Source organism: Ovis aries, chromosome X (assembly GCF_016772045.2).
Source record: "Ovis aries strain OAR_USU_Benz2616 breed Rambouillet chromosome X, ARS-UI_Ramb_v3.0, whole genome shotgun sequence".
Classification (NCBI taxonomy): Eukaryota; Metazoa; Chordata; class Mammalia; order Artiodactyla; family Bovidae; genus Ovis; species Ovis aries.
In genome coordinates this window covers 69,059,954-69,082,867 of record NC_056080.1, presented here as the reverse complement: position 1 = coordinate 69,082,867, position 22,914 = coordinate 69,059,954, and the positions used below count along the sequence as shown (strand labels likewise).

The 22,914-nt window shown below is 36.9% G+C and overlaps 1 protein-coding gene across 1 annotated transcript in view; it reads right to left on the bottom strand.

The window, feature by feature from the left end:
- Positions 1-22,914, bottom strand: part of ATP7A (ATPase copper transporting alpha) — a 158,368-nt gene that overhangs the window by 28,856 nt on the left and 106,598 nt on the right. The window contains exons 6-12 of the mRNA XM_004022208.6: positions 20,397-20,560; positions 7,039-7,200; positions 5,140-5,216; positions 4,717-4,942; positions 3,371-3,604; positions 2,008-2,099; positions 62-189 (exon numbers count right to left, since the gene is read on the bottom strand). Coding sequence (XP_004022257.1) covers positions 62-189; positions 2,008-2,099; positions 3,371-3,604; positions 4,717-4,942; positions 5,140-5,216; positions 7,039-7,200; positions 20,397-20,560 — 1,083 coding nt within the window. The remainder of the gene's footprint in view (positions 1-61; positions 190-2,007; positions 2,100-3,370; positions 3,605-4,716; positions 4,943-5,139; positions 5,217-7,038; positions 7,201-20,396; positions 20,561-22,914) is intronic.

Below are 22,914 nucleotides of genomic sequence, written 5' to 3'. Positions count from 1 at the left end.
TTTTTAATTAATACTTTGGATTCACTTCACCTTCATGTCATGATACTCTGAAAGATCATACCTGTGATGAGGGACTCATCTACCATAGAATGTCCTTCAATAACACGCCCATCCACTGGAAATTTGCCTCCTGGAACCACTTTAATAATGTCTCCACGCTGTACAAGTTCCACATCCACTTGCTCTTCACTACATATGAGTTAAAATAAAAGTTACTATGAAAATCTGCTTCTCCCTGTGATCTTTCCATGCAAGTTTTATAGTTCACATCACGCTTATAGCTCCATTAACTGCTACCAATGGAAGTTAGAACCAACACTTGAGTTAGGAACTACAATGTCAGTCATTCCTTTTCATTGTTGGGGAATAGCTTAGTACCTGGCACAAAGTAGCACTCTAAATATTTGTTGAATAGTCACTGAACAAATACATGAAAGCTTTAGAAACAAAGTAATAGGTTTTATTTAACAAAACCACTTATTTACACAATTTTATATGGACAGAAATGAGAAATATGAAAGAATGAAATATAATCAAGTCTTTAGCTCTTTCAGTTTACAGGTAATATAGGAGTTACAGAACAAGTGAAATGATTCCAGAAGGAAACAGAGACAAATGGACTGTGGCATATTTTCAGGGACAACTGACAGATGTTTCTTTACCAAGTTAAATGTATGGAGAGAGGGAGGAGCAGCAAGAAATGAGGGAGGGAGAACTGGAGAGAGGAGTTGTTCCAGATTAAAACAAACATGTCAGGAGAAAGACAAACTGTATGATGTGTGTGCGTGTGTGTATGTGTTCAGTTGTGTTTGATTATTTGTGACCCCATGGCGTGTAGTTTGCCAGGCTCCTCTGTGCATGGGATTCTCTAGATAAGAATACTGGAGTAGGTAGCCATTTTCTTCTCCAGGGGATCCTCCTGACTTAAGGATCAAACTCACATCTCCTGTACTGGCTGTGATGTACTTATTCACTCAGTTGTGCCCAACTCCCTGTGATCTTTACCAGTGCACCACAAGTTCTTATGCTGTATGATATCACTTATTATATATGTAGAATCTAAAAAATACAACAAACTAGTGAATATAATAAAAAAGAATCAGATTCACAGATACAGAGCACAAACTAGGGGTTATCAGTGGGGAGAGGGAAGGGTGAAGAGGAACACTGGTAAGGGATTAAGAGGTACCAACCATTAGGTACAAAAAAACCTACAAGTATATATTGTTCAATATGGAGAATATAGCCAGTATTTTATAATAACTACAAATGGGGTATATAACCTTTTAAATTGTGAATCACTATACTAAATCATTGTAACACACAATATCATACATCAACTATAACTCAATTAAAAATTTAAAAAAATACATGTTAGTCAAATGCAATAATACATGGACTTTGAATTCCATTTTAAACAAAGAAACTCAAAACATTTTGGAGACAACAAGAGAAATGTTAATAAGGACTGTGTATTAGACCATATTAAAGAATTATTGTTCATTTTCTTAGATGCAATATGGTATTATAATTATATAAGAATATGTCTTTTTTAAAGATACAATAGGAATATTGGCAGTGAAACCGTATGACTGGGATTTACTTTAAAATTCTACTACAACAAAAGAAAGATCATACAGATGAAGTAAAGTGTGGCAAAATGTGAATAATTGTTAAATCTTGGAGAAAGATTATATGGGTTTATTATACCCTTCTCTCTGATGTATGCTCAGTCACCAAGTCACGTTCAACTCTGCGACCCCATGGACTGTAGCCCACCAGGCTCCTCTATCCATGGAATTTTCCAGGCAAGAATAGTGGAGTGGGTTGCCATTTCCTACTCCAGCAGACCTTCCCAACCCAGGGATAGAACCCATGTCTCCTTAATTGCAGGTGGATTCTTTACCACTGAGCCACCAGTGAAGCCCCACCCTTCTCTCTACTTCTGTGTATATTCAGTATCTTTCCTAAAAGGTAAAGAAGAAGAGGAATAATGAAGATAAATACCTCAAGAGGATATTATCAGAGTCAAGAGTTACAATAGTTGCTTCTGTAGCTTGTAGTGAAATTAGTTTGGCAAGAGCCTCTGATGTTTTGCCCTATAAATTAAAACACACATGTAAACAATGCCAAGGAAGAAAAAGTCTTATGTAAAATAAAGACATAATCTTTAACATTTACCTAAGATACCACTTTAGGAATGTTAATTAGTTCATATCAGATGTCTGACTTTGAAAATAAAAAGTACACAAGATATAAAATATATTATTAGGTATAATTCATAAAAAATAATGTATAATAAGAAAAACATCAGAACCCAATAGGTACAAAGGCAAAGGACATAAATAAGCAATTCATTTAAGAAGAAATATAATACCTGATGTGTAGAATAATGTTTATTACTGATACTAATAAAAGAAATGAAAACTAGAACAACTCTATGATACCATTTAATACCTAGTAACTTGGCAAAAAATTTAGATAGGAATCGGTGCTGATGAAGTTGTAGTAAAACTACTTACATACTCTTGATGGCAAAAATTGTTAAGATTAATAGCATGAGTGACAGAATATTTATGTCCTTTAATCATATCTTTTGTAATTTATCCTAAGATATTAATTCAACAGAAATAACTATTAAACATGAATATGTTTAACGCAGGATTATCTAAAATTAAACACTGGAAACAATCTAACTTAGAACAAAAGCAGAATGGTTTAGTAAATTATAGCACAATGACTTGAGAGAGTATTATTTAGAAATACTGAATAATTATCTAGACTGCAAAAATAGGGGAAAAACTTTAAAATGTTAAGGGTACAAAGTGGTATATATACCATATATATACCACTCTGTAAAATATAAATGAATATGGAATAGGATTGGAAAGTTATTTCCATTATAGCATGGGACTGTGGGTGAATTTTTTTCCATTGTTACTTAAAATCTTGTGGTCACATCAATTTTTCCATTAATAATGTGATGTAAGTAAAATGTGCTTGTGTTGTGCTATTGTTTAGTTTGCTCAGTCATGTCCAACTCTTTCAACCCTTTGGACTATAGCCCATCAGGCACTTCTGTCCATGGGATTTCCCAGGCAAGAATACTGGAGAAGGTTGCTGTGCCTTACTGCAGGGGATCTTCCTGACCCAGGGATCAAACTATTGGCAGGCAGATTCTTTACCACTGACCCACCAGGAAGCCCTCCAAAGGAATACTTAACCTAAAATAGTGCTAAAATAAGAATATTTCTTTTAGTACATGGTTAACAACATAAATCAATGTATATTTCCAATAATTGGTCTAGAAAATATTATAGTCATTTATCTACCCAAGATTTTTAACAAATGTCACCCTTTTTTACTTTACCTTTGCTACATGTTCCAGCCATCGGCCTAGTGCAATAAACACAAATAGCATAGGAGGTGTGTCAAAGAAAGTAACAGGGTTCACTTTGGCTCTCTCATACATTGCAACCAGAAGAATAACCAAAGAGTAAGCAAATGCAATGGTTGTTGCCAGCACAATCAATACATCCATATTTGCAGTTTTATGCTTCAGTGCTTTGTAGGCCTGAATATAGAAGTGCCAGCCTCCAAAAAACTGTAATACAGAAACAGTGATCAGTGCTTTTTTAAAAAAAGCTGACATTCACATTTATACCTCAATAACTTAAGATAAAGTATCAATGTTAACTTCCTTCGGCTTTTATCTAATCCATAAACAACTAAGGAGAATTTTTTTTTAGCCACACAACGTGGCTTAGTACCCCCATCAGGGACAGAACCCAGGCCATGGAGAAATTCCCCTAGGGCTTTTTTAAAGCTGAAACAAAAGTGTTTGTAGTTTAGCAGATACATGTGTGTAGGGATTCAAAGCGCTGTAAAGCCCTTGGCAGTCATCCTCAATGATTTAATGAATATTCCATAATATAAAGAAAGTCAAATGATTCTTGGATTTTTCTTTTGAAGCTAGCAAAAACAAGAACTAGGGAAAGAATTACATTCTTAGACGATGATTTTTTAAATATAAAACTCGCCTTCTTTTCAAAATTCAACCTGAATGGTACATCACAAGCTACTGGATCTGTCCACTGTTTTCATTAGAATGCATAACTGAAAAGCTTATTTTTCATTAGTTAAGAGAAACATACTAGGATGTTTTAAAAATCATTATTGTTTTTTATGAGGATCAGAAAAAGGAATAAATCTATTAGAAGTGTTCCACAGGAAATATTTATCTGAAAAGAAGAGTTGAAAACATACAAAGAATAATGAACTTAAGTGCCATGGAGAAATAATAAAAATAATATCACTGTTATGATTATTTAATAGAATAAATAAATAATAAACATGCTAAAATAAATCATATAAAATAATTTTAATGAAAATATAAAGAAATAAAATAATGTATTTTATTATTATAATAACTGTAAATATGAAGTTGTACACAGTGGCAGATATGAATGCCAAATTCATATCTAAATACGAATTGAACTCTTATTATTTGCTCTGTCATTAAATAATATCCTTTAGGGATTAAAATGAAATTCATTATATACTTTAATCCTCAGTTTAAAATTATTTTTGTAAAGCATCCAGCATAAAATGATCATACTTCTGACCAGTATTTGTCATACAATTGAAAACAGCCTCACCTACTAGTTTTGACTAGTTTTCATTATTAACAAATATACTTGCTAACATTTCACTTGCCTGTACAGGAACACACAATAAAAAAGATAGCAAATTCATAATGGACAATCCTGGCAAGATCTGGCGCTCCAGGAACATAGAAGAATGAATACTGATCATTTCTTCTTGGCTCATGTTCTGATTATGGTGAAGACTTGCAAGATGGTGGTCCACAACCATCATATATATCATCAGTCCCATTACAGGTATGCAGAAAAACAGGCTCACAAGAAAGGCCCGTCGCCATCTAATATAGAAAAGAAAGATCATTTGAGTAAACATCTAATGGTTAAAGATTCTGTGTACCATAGCAAAATATAACTTGTGACCAATTCCCACCCAGTGTAAGGATGCTATTGAAAAAATAACTGACATGCTAACAGTATGTTAAATTTGTAACATAAATCAAAATCTGATTTTTATTGACACTCCAAAAGCACTTACTGTCTTATTTCTCGTTTATGGTCTAGGTGGCTTGCTGATCGGTCCTTCTTGACCAAAGAAGCTTCAAAACCCAAGCTCTAAGGAAATTCATGAGAAAACAATTATTTCTCTGAATGTATAAATATTATGTACAGAAATTTTAAGCTGTGGTATTGTCATTAAGAATAATTCAAGTACAAATCACTATGGGAAATATAAAGATGAAGATGTGCTTCCTTCTCTTGCATGCTCAGCTGTGTCTGACTGTTTTGACGCCTCAGACTATGGCCACCAGGCTCCTCTGTCCATGGAATTCTCCAGGCCAGAGTACTGGAGTGAGTTGCCATTTCCTTCTCCATTTCTTAATCATCTTTGTTTCTAGCCTTTCATCAAAGAAATAAATGTTTCCTCAATTCTAGTTAATATCTATCCTACTATTTCCAAATTATTGATTTAATTCAAGTGTAGTTGTCCTCAGTAGAGGTTCTTCTATCAAGAAGTAAACTAAAGCCTCTAATAAGTAATTTTGGAAAAAAAAGCAGAAATCTATGGCTTGGTCAAGTTGACAAACTGTATGATGATCTAATAACGACAGAACTCAGCAGTAAAATCATAAATCTTACACTTGGACAAGCATCTACTAGTACTGATGTATACTGTAGAAAGTGAAAGTGAAGTTGCTCAGTCGTGACCGAGTCTTTGTGACTTCACTGACTGTAGCCTACCAGGCTTCTCTGTTCGTGGACTTTTCCAGGCAAGAATACTGGAGTGGGTTGCCATTTAATGAGTTTATTTTTTACTTTTAGTTTTGACATCTATCTATCCATCCATACATCCCCGAGAGCACAGAAAACTGAATGATAGGCCATAAAAGTTAGCACCATGCTAAACATATTATTCAAGGCTTTGCATATATAGTCTTTACTCTTGTTCTAGCAGGAATAAATAACAAGAATGAAACTTTTCCTCAATAAAATAAAGTATTGAAAGAAAATTATATCTACATAAGTTTCATATGAACATAGACAGTAAAATACACTATATTTTCAGCTGCTAGGGAAAATGCTGCCTTCTTATATTTTTTGACAGTGTAGCACAGAGAAAAGAGCAAGCATGAACACTGGAGTCAGGAAGATTAGGCTCAAATCCCTGGCATGACACTTACTAGCTTATGTGACTTTGGGGAAGTAACTTAACATCTCATAACCTGAGTTTCCTCACCTACAAAATGAAGACGACAGTACTGTTGTGAGAATTAAATCAAGAGCTGAAGCTTTGCAATTTGCGTAACTGGCACATAGAAAATACTCGAAAATGCTAGTTTCACAAATGTGTTAATGGTACTACTGTCTACATTAACAGGATCTTATCTAAATGATTAATATGCTTTTTAGGTCATTAGAACAACAATGCTACACCACATTGAAACAATACATGCTATACTTCACATGTACTACCATTTACAAGTTACTGAAGAATACAGGATGAATTTGTCACAATGAAAAACGTTTGGTCTTTTATATTTCTTACTTTAACTAAGGTATTAGTTAAAGCTTTGACCTAACAAACAATATAGCATCTAGCAGGATGTTTCACTTTTGTAATGATTAATATGAATTTTACTCAAAAGAAATTATCCTTTACTTATATTTTCTAAACATTTTAAATGACCTGAGGTTCTACTTCAAGTCCCATCCTGATTAATACTATCAATGTGCCTTTAGCTAATTCCTCCTGACAAAGTCCAAAAAATAAAAAATAAAATGGTAACACATGCTTATTAAATTTTGAGACAATTATTACCTATAAGCAAAGGAATCAGATTTTTTTCATCATTTCTTTCTGATATAAACCAGAAGTGATCTGAGGGAGTGCTGACTGGATAGGTAAGAACATAGAAATGTAAAGTGTTGAACTTACTTCAATTGTATGAATAATATCTCTTGGACCAATAATTTCTGGATCATATTTAATATGTGCTTTGTTGGTTGCCAGGGCCACAGAGCAGTAGAAGATCCCTCTGTGTTTTGTGAGGGTAGACTCTATTTTATGGACACAGGAGGCACATGTCATTCCTCTCACCTGTTAAAGACAAAGGCTTTGTTATTCAGAAATGCACTTATTTCTCTCCATTAAACGTGTTATTACTTTAAACTGAAAGAAATCCTATAACACGGTATTAACAAAAAAAATCTTATCTGCACTATTAATATGCTTTAGATACGACCATTAGAACACTGTTTTTATATCACATTGAACAAAGATATGGTCCCAGCTACAAAAGTTAAGGGCTCCCCAGGTGGCGCTAGTGGTAAAAGAACCTGGCTGCCAATGCAGAAGACAAAAAGATGCAGGTTTCATCCCTGGGCTGAGAAGATCCCCTGAAAAAGGAAATGGCACCTCACTCCAGTATTCTTGCCTGGAGAATCCCATGGACAGAGGAACCGGGTGGGCTACAGTCCATATGGTCACAGAGAGTCAGACATAGCTGAAATGACTTAGCTAGCAACAGGTTAAACAGAAGAGGATCTCATTAAAAGTCTCCCTCTTCCTGTTACACTCACTGATAGAGGATTTGACAATTATCACTGTTTCTTGTATTCAGTGCCTCTAAATTTTTCTCACCCTGCTCAGTTCAGCTCAATTCAGTGACTCATTCATAACCAACTCTTTGAGACCCCATGGACTGCAGCACGCCAGGCTTCCCTGTCCATCACCATTTCTGGGAGCTTATTCAAACTCATGTCCATCGAGTTGGTGATGCCATCCAACCATCTCATCCTCTATCATCCCCTTCTCCTCCGGCCTTCAATCTTTCCCAGCATCAGGGTATCTTCAAATGAGTCAGTTCTTCCCATCAAGTAGCCAAAGAATTGGAGTTTCAGCTTCAGCATCACTCCTTTCAATGAATATTCAGAACTGATTTCCTCTGGATGGACTGGTTGGATCTCCCTGCAATCCAAGGGACTCTCAAGAGTCTTTAACAACACCACGGTTCAAAAGTATCACTTCTTTGGTGCTCAGCTTTCTCTATAGTCCAACTCTCACATCCACACATGACTATTGGAAAAACCATAGCTTTGACTAGACAGACCTTTGTTGGCAAATGTCTCTACTTTTTAATATGCTGTCTAGGTTGGTCATAGCTTTTCTTCCAAGGAGCAAGTGTCTTTTAATTTTATGGGTGCAGTCACTATCTGCAGTGATTTTGGAGCCCCCCAAAATAATGTCTCTCACTATTTTCATTGTTTCCCCATCTATTTGTCCTGAAGTGATGGGATCAGATGTCATGACCTTAGTTTTCTGAATGTTGAGTTTTAAATCAACTTTTTCACTCCACTCTTTCACTTTCATCAAGAAGCTCTTTAGTTCTTCTTCGCTTTCTGCCATAAGGGTGGTATGATCTGCATATCTGAGGTTACTGATATTTCCCCCAGCAATCTTGATTCCAGCTTATGCTTCATCCAGCCCAGCATTTCTCATGATGTACTCTGCATATAAGTTAAATAAGCAGGGTGACAATATACAGCCTTGACGTACTCCTTTTCTTATTTGGAACCAGTCTGTTGTTCCATGTCCAGTTCTAACTGTTGCTTCCTGACCCGCATACAGATTTCTCAAGAGGCAGGTCAGGTGGTCTGGTACTCCCATTTCTTTAAGAATTTTCCACAGTTTGTTGTGATCCACAAAGTCAAAGGCTCTAGTGTAGTCAATGAAGCAGATGTTTTTCTGTAATTCTCTTGGTTTTTCAATGATCCAACTAATGTTGGCAATTTGATCTCTGGTTGCTCTGTGTATTCTAAATCCAGCTTGAACATCTGGAAGTTCAGGGTTCACATACTATCTCACATACTGAGAATTTTGAGCATTACTTTGCTAACATGTGAGATGAGTACAATTGTGCAGCAGCTTGAGCATTCTTTGGCATTGCCTTTCTCTGGGATTGGAATGAAAACTGACCTTTTCCAGTCCTGTGGCCACTGCTGAGTTTTCCAAATTTGCTGGCATAGTGAGTGCAGCACTTGCACAGCGTCGTATTTCAGGATTTGAAATAGTTCAACTGGAATTCCATCACCTCTACTAGCTTTGTTCATAGTGATGCTTTCTAAGGCCTACTTGACGTCACATTCCAGGATGTCTGGCTCTAGGTGAGTGATCACACCATCGTGAATATCTGGGTCGTGAAGATCTTTTTTGTATAGTTCTTCTGTGTATTCTCGCCACCTCTTCTTAATATCTTCTGCTTCTGTTAGGTCTATACCATTTCTATCCTTTATTGTGCCCTACTTTGCATGAAATGTTCCCTTGGTATCTCTGATTTTCTTGAAGAGATCTCTAGTCTTTCCAGTTCTATTGGTTTCCTCTATTTCTTTGCATTCATTACTGAGGAAGGCTTTCTTCTCTCTTCCTTCTCTTCTTTGGAACTCTGCATTCAAATGGATATATCTTTTCTTTTCTCCTTTGCCTTTCACTTCTCTTCTTTTCACAGCTATTTGTAAGGCCTCCTCAGGCAGCCATTTTTCCTTTTTGCATTTCTTTTTCCTGGAGATGGTCTTGATCCCTGTCTCCTCTACAATGTTACAAACCTCCATCCATAGTTCTTCAGGCACTCTATCTATCAGATCTAATTCCTTGAATCTGTTTGTCACTTCCACTGTAAGGGATTTGATTTAGGTCATACCTGAATGGTCTAGTGGTTTTCCCTACTTTCTTCAATTTAAATCTGAATTTGGCAATAAGGAGATCATGATTTGAGCCACAGTCTGCTCCCAGTCTTGTTTTCGGTGACTGAATAGAGCTTCTCCATCTTCGGCTGCAAAGAATATAATCAATCTGATTTTGGTATTGACCATCTGGTGATGCCCATGTGCAGAGTCTTCTCTTGTGTTGTTGGAAGATGGTGCTTGCTATGACCAGTGTGTTTTCTTGGCAAAATTCTATTAGCCTTTGCCCTGCTGCATTTTGTACTCAAAAGCCAAATTTGCCTGCTACTCCAAGGTATCTCTTGACTTCCTACTTTGCATTCCAGTCCCCTATAATGAAAAGGAGACATCTGTTTTTGGTGTTAGTTCTACAAAGTCTTGTAGCTCATCACAGAACTGTTCAACTTCAGCTTCTTCAGCATTAGTGGTTGGGGCATAGACTTGGATTACTGTGATATTGAATGGTTTGCCTTAGAAATGAACAGAGTTCATTCTATCATTTTTGAGATTGCATCCAAGTACTGCATTTCCCTGGTGGCACAGAGGGTAAAGTATCTGCCTGTGATGCAGGAGACTCGGATTTAATCCCTGGGTCAGGAAGATCCCCTGGAGAAGGAAATGGCAACCCACTCCAGTATTCTTGCCTGCAGAATCCCAGGGACAGAGGAGCCTGGCAGGTTACAGTACATGGGGTCACAAAAAGTTGGACACGACTGAGCGACTTCACTTTCTTTTCTTTCACTGCATTTCAGACTCTTTTGTTGACTATGAGGGCTACTCCATTTCTTCTAAGGGATTCTTACCCACAATAGTAGATATAATGGCCATCTGAGTTATATTAACCCATCTCAGTCCATTTTAGCTCGCTGATTCCCAAAATGTTGATGTTCACTCTTGCCATCTCCTGTTTGACCACTTCCAATTTACCTCGATTCATGGACCTTACATTTCAGGTTCCTATGCAGTATTGTTCTTTACAATTTGGAATTTACTTCCATCACCAGTCACAATCACAACAGGGTGTTATTTTTGCTTTGGCTCTGTCTCTTCATTCTTTCTGGAGTTATTTCTCCACTGTTCTCCAGAAGAATACTGGGCACCCACTGGCCTGGGAAATTCATCTTTCTATTTCCTATCATTTTGCCTTTTCATACTGTTAATGGGGTTCTCAAGGCAACAATGCTGAAGTGGTTTGCCATTTCCTTCTCCAGTGGACCACCCTGCTAAAGCATATGTATGTATGTAGGTCTGTATATACATATATATGTATGTATGTTCATATATATCTTTTAGTATTACTTCTAGTGAAGGTTAGTAAATGACAAACGTGTTCTACCTTTCTCCAAAAATGTATTTTGTCCTATGTCTTGAGTAAAGTTATAAATTCTACAGTGGAAGGGCAGGACTTCTGGAATGACTGTGCAAGGAGTTCAGCAAATCCTTGCCCCAAACGGCAATGATTAAACTGCAAAGTTTAATCACTGGACAAAAGTTTCAAAACCCAACCACTGAAATATTATGAGAAGTAACCAAAAGGATTATATAACAACTTACAAAGTATTTATTCAAGAATATCCACTAAAAGAACATCATCAATAGCAGAGGAAGGATTTCTGAAAATTCTCCCCTCCCTAAAAGAAATGAGAAAATCTGTAAAAGTTGTCAGTACCAACTATTTCAGAAAAGTTAGAAAGTTGGTGGGAATGAAAATGGCTGCAGCCACTATGGAAAACAGGATGGATCGTCCTCAAAAACTAAAAACACAACTACCATATGATCCAGCAATTCCACTTTTGGGTGCAAATCCAAAGAAAGCAAAAACACTAGTTCACAAAGATACAAGTATCTCAATGTTCATACCAGCATTATTTACAATAGCCAAGATATCGAAGCAACCTAAGTTCCATCAACAGACAAATGGATGAAGAAGATGTTGTATGTATGTATATGTGTATATATATATACACACACACACACAGGGGAATACTACTCAACCACAAAAAGAATGAAAATTTGCCATTTGCAACAGCATGAATGGAGTTGGAGGATATCATGCTTAGCAAAATAAGTCATACAGAGAAAGATGAGTACTCTATCTTATCATGTATATGTGGAATCTAAAAAATAAAACAAATGAATATAATGAACAGGAACAGGATCATAGAGAACAAATTAGTGGTTATCAACGGGGAGAAAGTAGGGAAGAGGGACAATATAGGGGTAGGGATTAAAAGGAACAAACTACTATGTACAAAATAAGCTATAAGGATATATTGTACACCACAGGATATAGAACCAGTATTTTACAATAATGTTAAACAGAATATAATCTGTAAGAATTCTGAACCACTATTCTGTATACCTGAAACTAATATAATATTGTAACTCAACTACACCTCAATTTTAAAAAACTGATTAAAAAAGAAGTGGAAATTAAAAGCTTACAGCAATGCAGGAAGCATTTATTCAAGACAATCAGATAAATTCCAGTAAAATAGTAAGCTATGTGGCATTACAATTTGCTGTATTCCCATCCCCTCTCTCCAGCTCGGTGGTAGCTATGAAGACCAACAGGCCACAATCCTGGTGAAAAACAGCATCAGTTGAGCCACCAGAGAGGGAAAAAAAGGATTGGCATGTCTTCAAAGTCTCATTCCCATAGAACTGCCATTATTTGACCTGTCTGATGGTTCTCTGAAATATTCCACTTGCAAAGCTGTCTGTCTATCCTCGACAATCTCAGTGCATACAAAAAGCCTTTTCCCCAGGAGAATTTGTCAAAACAATAAGGGGAAATTATTTAACCTTATGGTTGCCTGAGCCAATGGATAACAGCTGGGGAAAACAACAGACTAACAAAAGACCCTAAAAGGGAAAAAGCTGGGAAGGAAGATGTCCATAAGAGTTCCAGCACATTCCTAGGAATCTAGAAGACCATGCACATGCATATGGCTATGCACATGTTCAGGGCTGTGTGTATCTTCAGAAAAGAACTGAGAGAGCCCTAAGTTCTCACCTCAGGCTGAGCTTTAGGCTCTGTAGAAGCAGGAATTGAAGTTTAAGGCAAAACTGACAACTGCTTGGCTGAGTGTTCAAGGCATGCCTCAACATTTACAAAGAGCTCTTTAGCAAAGACTTGGACCCTTTCCTTTCTTTTTTAAACAAATTATTTATTTTTTAATTGAAGGTAATTGCTTTACAGAATTTTGTTGATTTCTGTCAAACCTCAACATGAATCAGCCATAGGTATACATATATAACTATATGTCTAATCCCTCTTGAACCTCCATCCCATCTCCCTCCCCATCCCACCCCTCTAGGTTGATAGAGACCCGGTTTGAGTCCCCTGAGACATACAGCAAATTCCCATTGGCTATCTATTTTACATACTGTACAGTCAACAAAAACAAGACCAGGAGCTGACTGTGGCTCAGATCATGAACTCTGTATTACCAAATTCAGACTTATATTGAAGAAAGCAGGGAAAACCGCTAGACCTTTCAGGTATGACCTCAATCAAATCCCTTACGATTATACAATGGAAGTGAGAAATAGATTTAAGGGACTAGATCTGATAGATAGAGTGCCTGATGAACTATGGAATGAGGTTTGTGACACTGTACAGGAGACAGGGATGAAAACCATCCCCATGGAAAAGAAATGCAAAAAAGCAAAATGGCTGTCTGGGAGGCCTTACAAATAGCTGTGAAAAGAAGAGAGGCAAAAGCAAAGGAGAAAAGGAAAGATATAAGCATCTGAATGCAGAGTTCCAAAGAATAGCAAGGAGAGATAAGAAAGCCTTCTTCAGCGATCAATGCAAAGAAATAGAGGAAAAGAACAGAATGGGAAAGACTAGAGATCTCTTCAAGAAAATGAGAGATACCAAGGGAACATTTCATGCAAAGATGGGCTCAATAAAGGACAGAAATGGTCTGGACCTAACAGAAACAGAAGATATTAAGAAGAGCTGGCAAGAATACATGGAAGAACTGTACAAAAAAGATCTTCATGACCCAGATAATCATGATGATGTGATCACTCATCTAGAGCCAGACATCCTAGAATGTGAAGTCAAGTGGGCCTTAGAAAGCATCACTGTGAACAAAGCTAGTGGAGGTGATGGAATTCCAGTTGAGCTGTTTCAAATCCTGAAAGATGATGCTGTGAAAGTGCTGCACTCAATATGTCAGAAAATTTGGAAAACTCAGCAGTGGCCACAGGACTGGAAAAGGTCAGATTTCATTCCAATCCCAAAGAAAGACAATGCCAAAGAATGCTCAAACTACTGCACAATTGCACTCATCTCACATGCTAGTAAAGTAATGCTCAAAATTCTCCAAGCCGGGCTTCAGCAATACGTGAACCGTGAACTCCCTGATGTTCCAGCTGGTTTTAGAAAAGACAGAGGAACCAGAGATCAAATTGCCAACATTAGTTGGATCATTGAAAAAGCAAGAGAGTTCCAGAAAAACATCTATTTTTGCTTTATTGACTATGCCAAAGCCTTTGACTGTGTGAATCACAATAAACTGTGGAAAATTCTGAAAGAAATGGGAATAACAGACCACCTAACCTGCCTCTTGAGAAATCTGTATGCATGTCAGGAAGCAACAGTTAGAACTGGACATGGAATAACAGACTGGTTCCAAATAGGAAAAAGAGTATGTCAAGGTTGTATATTGTTACCCGACTTATTTAACTTCTATGCAGAGTACATCATGAGAAATGCTGGACTGGAAGAACCACAAGCTGGAATCAAGATTGCCGGGAGAAATATCAATAACCTCAGATATGCAGATGACACCACCCTTATGGCAGAAAGTGAAGAGGAGCTAAAAAGCCTCTTGATGAAAGTGGAGAGTGAACAAGTTGGCTTAAAGTTCAACATTCAGAAAACGAAGATCATGGCATCTGGTCCCATCACTTCATGGGAAATAGAGGGGGAAACAGTGGAAACAGTGTCAGACTATATTTTTGGGCTCCAAAATCACTGCAGATAGTGATTGCAGCCAAGAAATTAAAAGACACTTACTCCTTGGAAGAAAAGTTATGACCAACCTAGATAGCACATCCAAAAGCAGGGACATTACTTTGCCGCCTAAGGTCCATCTAGTCAAGGCTATGGTTTTTCCAGTGGTCATGTATGGATGTGAGAGTTGGACTGTGAAGAAGGCTGAGCGCCGAAGAATTGATGCGTTTGAACTGTGGTGTTGGAGAAGACTCGTGAGGGTCCCTTGCACTGCAAGGAGATCCAACCAGTCCATTCTGAAGGAGATCAACCCTGGGATTTCTTTGGAAGGAATGATGCTGAAGCTGAAACTCCAGTACTTTGGCCACCTCATGCGAAGAGCTGACTCATTGGAAAAGACTCTGATGCTGGGAGGGATTGGGGGCAGGAGGAGAAGGGGACGACTGAGGATGAGACAGCTGGATGGCATCACTGACTCGATGGACTTGAGTCTGAATCAACTCCGGGAGATGGTAATGAACAGGCAGGCCTGGCGTGTTGTGATTCATGGGGTCGCAAAGAGTCGGACACAACTGAGTGACTGAACTGAACTGAACTGAATGTAAGTTTCCATGTTACTCTCTCCATATGTCTCACCCTCTCTCCTCCCCTCTCCCCATGTCCGTAAGTCTGTTCTGTGTGTCTGTTTCTCCATTGCTGCCCTGAAATAAATTCTTTGGTACCATCTTTCTAGATTCCATATGTATGCATTCAGTTCAGCTCAGTTCAGTTCAGTCACCCAGTTGTGTCTGACTCTTTGCGACCCCATGAATCGCAGTACGCCAGGCCTCCCTGTCCATCACCAACTCCCAGAGTTCACTCAGACTCACGTCCATCGAGTCAGTGATGCCATCCAGCCATCTCATTCTCGGTTGTCCCCTTCTCCTCCTGCCCCCAATCCCTCCCAGCATCAGAGTCTTTTCCAATGAGTCAACTCTTCGCATGAGGTGGCCAAAGTACTGGAGCTTTAGCTTTAGCATCATTCCTTCCAAAGAAATCCCAGGGTTGATCTCCTTCAGAATGGACTGGTTGGATCTCCTTGAAGTCCAAGGGACTCTCAAGAGTCTTCTCCAAAAAAAAAAAAGAGTCTTCTCCAACACCAGTTCAAAAGCATCAATTCTTCGGTGCTCAGCCTTCTTCACAGTCCAACTCTCACATCCATACATGACCACTGGAAAAATCATAGCCTTGACTAGACGGACCTTAGTCGGCAAAGTAATGTCTTTACTTTTGAATATGCTATCTAGGTTGGTCATAACTTTTCTTCAAAGGAGTAAGCGTCTTTTAATTTCATGGCTGTAGTCACCATCTGCAGTGATTTTGGAGCCCAAAAAATAAAGTCTGACACTGTTTCCACTGTTTCCCCATCTATTTCCCATGGAGTGATGGGACCGGATGCCATGATCTTCGTTTTCTGAATGTTGAGCTTTAAGCCAACTTCTTCACTCTCCTCTTTCACTTTCATCAAGAGGCTTTTTAGTTCCTCTTCACTTTCCGCCATAAGGGTGGTGTCATCTCCATATCTGTGGTTATTGATATTTCTCCCGGCAATCTTGATTCCAGCTTGTGTTTCTTCCAGTTCAGCGATGCATTAGTACATGCTATTTATCTTTCTGACTTATTTCACTCTGTATAATAGGCTCTAGGTTCATTCACCTCATTAGAACTGACTCAAATACATTACTTTTTATGGCTGAATAATATTCCATTGTGTATATGTGCCATAAGTTCTTTATCCATTCATCTGTCAATGGACATCTAGGTTGCTTCCATGTTCTAGTTATTGTAAACAGTGCTGCAACAAACACTGGGGTACAAGTGGTTTTCCAATTTTGGTTTCCTCGGGGTATATGCCTAGGAATGGGATTGCTGCATCATACGGTGATTTTATTCCTAAGGGCTGGGATACTTATTGGTTCCATATATTTAAGGAAATCACTGTGGAATTGTTAGCTGACTACTGAGCTAACCAAACAGAGACTTCAGTGGACACACAGAACAAAGAACACTGACTTTATATAATCAGCTCAGAAATCACTAAAAAAAAACCATCACAATGACAAATAACAACAAACAACAAGCCATAAGGCTAACAGCCAATCTTTCAACAGAAACTCTGCAGGCCAGAAAGGAGTGGCAGGATATACTTAAAGTGATGAAAGGAAAAAAACCTACAATCAAGACTACTCTACCCAGCAAGAATCTCACTCAGATTCGAAGGAGAAACCAAAAGCTCTATAGACAAGCAAAAGCTAAGAGAATTCAGCAGCACCAATCCAGCTCTTCAACAAATGCTAAAGGCCTTTCTCTAGACAGGAAACACAGAAAAGGCCTATAAAATCAAATCCAAAACAATAAAATAAATATTAACAGGATCATATTTATCAATAATCACCTTGACATAAATGGGTTAAATGCTCCAACCAAAAGACAAAGACTTGCCAAATGTATACAAAAACAACATCCCTATATATACTGTTTACCAGAGACTCACCTCAAACCTAGGGACACATACAGACTGAAAGTGAGGGGCTGAAAAAAGCTATTTCACGCAGACAGAGATCAAAAGAAAGTGGGAGTAGCAATAGTTATATCAGATAAAATAGGCTTTAAAATAAAGACCATCATAATAGACAAAGAAGTTAAGTGAACAAGACAAAGTCACTCAGTCGTGTCTGACTCTTTGCAACTCCATGGACCATACAGTTCACGGAATTCTCTAGGCCAGAATACTGGAGTGGGTAGCCTTTCCCTTCTCCAGGGGATCTTCCCAACCGAGGGATCAAACCCAGGTCTCTTGCATTCCAGGTATATTCTTTACCAGTTGAGCCCACAAGGAAAGCCCAAGAATACTGGAGCAGGTAGCCAGTCCCTTCTCCAGTGGATCTTCCTGACCCAAGAATCAACCCAGGGTCTCCTGCATTGCAGGTGGATTCTTTACCAACTTAGCTATCAGGGAAGCCCTAAGGACACTACATAATGATCAAGGGATCAGTCCAAGAGGATATAAAAATTATTAATACATATGAACCCAACATAGGAGTACCTCAACACACAAGGCAAATCCTAACTACTGTTAAAGGGGAAACTGACAGTAACACAATAATCGTGGGGGACTTTAATACCCCACTCACACCAATGGACAGGTCATCCAGACCAAAAATTAATAAGGAAACAAAAGTTTTAAATGATACCTTGGACCAGTTGGACCTAATTGATATTGACAGGGCATTTCACCCCCAAACAATGGATTTCACCTTTTCTCAGGTGCACATGAAACACTCTCCAGGATAGATCACATCCTGGGCCACAAACCAAGCCTTGGTAAAGTTTTAAAAAACTGAAGTCATTTCAAGCACCTTTTCTGATCACAATGCTGTAAGATTAAAAATCAACTACAGGGAAAATCTATAAAAAACACAAACATATGGAGGCTAAACAACACACTTCTGAACAACCAACAGATCACTGAAGAAATCAAAAAGGAAATTAAAATATGCCTAGAAACAAATGACAATGAAAACATGACAACCCCAAACCTATGGGATTCAGTACAAGTGGTGCTAAGAGGGAAGTTCATAGCAGTACAAACCTACCTCAAGAAACAAGACAGACATCAAATACACAACCTAACCTAACATCCAAAGCAACCTAAAAAAGATGAACAAAAACCCACCAAAGTTAGAAGAAGGAAAGAAATCATAAAGATCAGAGCAGAAATAAATGAAAAAGAAATGAAGAAGACTATAGCAAAGATCAATAAAACTAAAAGCTGTTTTTTTGAGAAGATAAACAAAATAGATAAACCATTAGCAAGATTCATCAAGAAAAAAAAGGAGAAGACTCAAATCAGTAAAATTAGAAATGAAAAAGGAGATGTTACAACAGACAACACAGAAATACAAAAGATCATGAGAGACTACTATGAGCAACTATATGCCAATAAAATGGACAACTTCAAAGGAATGGACAAATTCTTAGAAAAGTACAACCTTCCAAAACTGAACCAGGAAGAAATGGAAAATTTGAACAGACCAATCACAAGCACAGAAATTGAAACTATAATGAAAATCTTCCAACAAACAAAAGCCTACGACCAGATGGCTTCACAGGTGAATTCTACCAAAAGTTTACAGAAGAGCTAACACCTATCCTACTCAAACTCTTCCAGGAAACTGCAGAGGAAGGCAAACTCCCAAAGTCATTCTATGAGGCCACCATCACCTTAATACCATAACAAGACAAAGATGCCACAAAAAAAGAAAACTACAGGCCAATATCACTGATGAACATAGATGCAGAAATCCTCAACAAAATTCTAGCAAATAGAATCCAATAACATTAAAAAGACCATACATCATAATCAGGTGGGCTTTATTCCAGGAATGCAAGGATTATTCAATATATGAAAATCAATCAATGTGATATACCATATAAACAAATTAAAAGATAAAAACCATATGATTGTTTGAATAGATGCAGGGAAAGTCTTTGACAAAATTCAACAGCCATTTATGATAAAAACTGTCCAGAAAGTAGGCACAGAAGGAACATACCTCAACATAATAAAAGCCATATACAACAAACTCATAGCAAACATTATCCTCAGTGGTGAAAACCTGAAAGCATTTCCTCTAAAATCAGGAACAAGACAAGGGTGCCTACTCTTAACATTACTTACCTTTTGACTTTGGTTATGGTTTTCTCTCCAAATATGAAATTTTCATGTACCCGAATTTATCAATCTTGTCTTTTATGTATTTTGTATGACACTTAAAAAGACTCTTCCTACTCTAATATTATTTTTTAAACGTTAAATTAGGTGTTAACATTGGGAAAAACTAGGTAGTGGTTACAAGGAAATCCTCTGTACTATTTTTGCAACTTCTTTGTGATTTTAAAATTATTTCCACAATGGACTGATGGACTAATGTATGATAAAACAAATAGAGTAAAACATTAATTGTAGAATACATGCAGTGTGTTTGAGAGTGTTCAACTGCACAATTCTTTTGACTTTTCCAATGTCTGAAATTTTTATAATAAAACATTGAAAAAAAAACTCTAAATATGTCTTCTAGTAATTCATGGTTCCATTTTTTACATTCAAATTTTTGTCTGAGCTGGAACTTTGGTACCAGGTTAAATTTTTTGTTTTAATTATTCAAGTTATACAAATAAAATATTTTCTGGGTTGGCAAAAATGTCATTTTAAACCAATATAACTTATACCTAGCTTTATGACTTTATTTATAAAATTTAAGTCTTTAATGCATCTAGAATTTATTCTTTTATATGCTACTAGGTAGGAATTATACTATATTTTAAAAGTTAATTTTCATCTATTCATTCAAACCCAATTCCTGTTTATTGGTTCTTAATAGAGATGATGATTATCTTTTACATTCTGCACTTGAAGGTCACCATTGTCAATATCTTTCCAGTTTCCTTCATTTTCATTTTATGTTTTACTTTCCCAACATTTTAATTATTTTTGGATCTCTTTTCTGATTTCTTGCCAAGTTTTTCCTGGAAATTCTATTAACCACACAAACCTTCTTACTTACAACAAGTTCCAAAACACCATCTCCTTCATCAGCATTTTCTATCACAATGGCTCCAAATCCAAGCTCTCGGATTAACTCGGCTATCATTGGGGGTTGTATGAGAGCAGGGTTATACCTCACTTCTGCCTTGCCAGCCATCAGAGCCACAAGTACAGAATATATTCCTAGGAATATTGATAAGAAAAACAAGTCAGATAACATTTCTCATAAAAAGAGCAGTCTTTTAAAAAAATATTTATTTATTTGACTGTGCCAGGTCTTAACGCAGCATGTGGGATCTAATTCCTTCACTGGGAATTGAACCCAGGTCACCTGAATTTACAGCATTGAGTGTTAGCCATTGGCCCATTAGGGAAGTTCCCAAGAATAATGTTATAGTAGTTTTCTTTTCATTTAACTATGAAAGGGTTAAGTGAATCTGGAAAATTTTATTTCTTCACTTTTATACAATCTTGAACCCAAATAAAAATTTTTAAAACTTGTCCTCATTTTTAAAAACTTTTTATTATGGAAAATTTCAAATACACACATACACTCAACACAGAACAACATAATAAACTCAATGTACCCATCTCTCAGCTTCAATAACTATCAATAATACTGGGCTACTCAAGTTTCATACATATTCCTACCCACTTATCCCTACCCTCTACCCTGATTATTCTGAAGCAAATCCCAAATATCATATAATATGTAAAATTTTAAATATGTATCTCTTAAAGATAAGACTCTTTTTCTTGGACTTCCCTGGTGGTCCAGTGGTTAAGAATCCACTTGCCAATGCAGAGGACATGGGTTCAATCCCTGATCCATGAGGATCCCACATGCTACAGGGCAACTAAGCCCATGTACCACAACTACTGAGCCTGCGAGCCGCACTATTGAAGCCTGTGTCCCTAGAGCTCGTGCTTCACAACGAGAGGCCACCACAATGAGAAGCCCTCGCACTGCAACTAGAGAAGCCCCGTTCACCACAACTAGAGAAAGCCCACACACAGCAAAAATTGAAAACTCAGCACAGCCAAAATAAATAAATAACCCTTTAAAAAAGACTTTTCTTAAAAAAAAAATACCATTATCAAAACCTAAAATAATTCTTCAATATCATCAAACATCCAGGCAATATTCACATTTCCACAACTGTCTTAGAACTGTTTAACACTGTTTGAATTGCAATCCAAATATAAAGTATTTTTAGGAAATGAATATAAAGTATTTTTAGAAACCTGTAAGATAGAGTCCTAGAGAAAAGAACTCATTTACTTAGGAAATCAATGTAATTGTAGCAAAGAATCTAAGAATATACCAACATACACATTATAATATTATCAAATAACAGTCATTTCTCTCTCAAATTGTATTGCCTGACACACATTAATCTAAAATGCTCTTATTCCGCCCCCCTCCAAAAAGTGCCACACAGCTTAACAAAGCAGTTCATTTTATGGCAGTCATGCTGTTCTCTGGTATCAGCATTTTGTTAACAACCACTCCACTTCTCTAGGTCAGCTATTGCTGTCATTTCCAGGAAGAAAATTAATAACATGCAGCAGAAATGGCAGTTCCTTCTAGGAATCTGTGGCACTTAGTGGCTACCTAACAGGGAATAGGAATCAGCAGTCCATAGGTCAGCTCTGGGGTCTGATAAAAAGAAAAAATATCCAAATACTAATTTAATAATAGTTTTTAATATGAAAATAAACTATCTAATATAATCTAAGCTTTCTACATGAAATTGGCTACCAAAAAAAAAGTACTCTTTGGAGAAAAAAGGTAGTTACACACTGGGCTTTGTGAATACCAAATAATTCAGAGGATCAGATCATAGGAAAGTATCAGTGATAAGAGAAGGATATAGGGAAACGAAAAATATCTTTTCACTTCAGTTGAAGGTAATCTATAGCCAAAAAGAAATAGAAAATCTGTTTTTTCAAGTTTTAAAAACATTTTATACTTATATAAATTATGGACAATTTTTAAAATTTTTACTTCAAAATACAATTAGAACTTTTTTCTATTCATTTTAAAAAATATAATCCAGATGAAACTGAGGGAAGACCAGTGCCACTTAATTAAAAAAAAAAACAAACAAACAGAAGTGAATATAGGTAGATTGTGAATGTAGTGAAGGTTGACCCCAGCTAGGCCAAAGATATTTCTAACTAGGTTAAAAGGTGGTAAAGGAGCAATAGAAAGTAAGTGAAATAATCAGTTTTAGGGATTAAAAAAAAATCTGTAATTGTTATCTGTAGTAGCCATTGCTTGTCTCATGAGAAAGTCTGTATCTGAACTTCTCCTAAAATAGTTGGTTCTAAAGTTAAACAAGCCCCTTGGAAATTTCTTTTTGCTTTCATTTTCTTGCAACCTTCCTCCTATTGTTAATCACTCAAAGTATAATTTAGCCCAGACTGCATTCTAATTAGATATAATGCAAGATGAAATGAAGGATGTAGAAATGACAGAACGTGGACAAGATAATATTGAACTTAAGTTAGCTCTAGTATATAATAATACATTT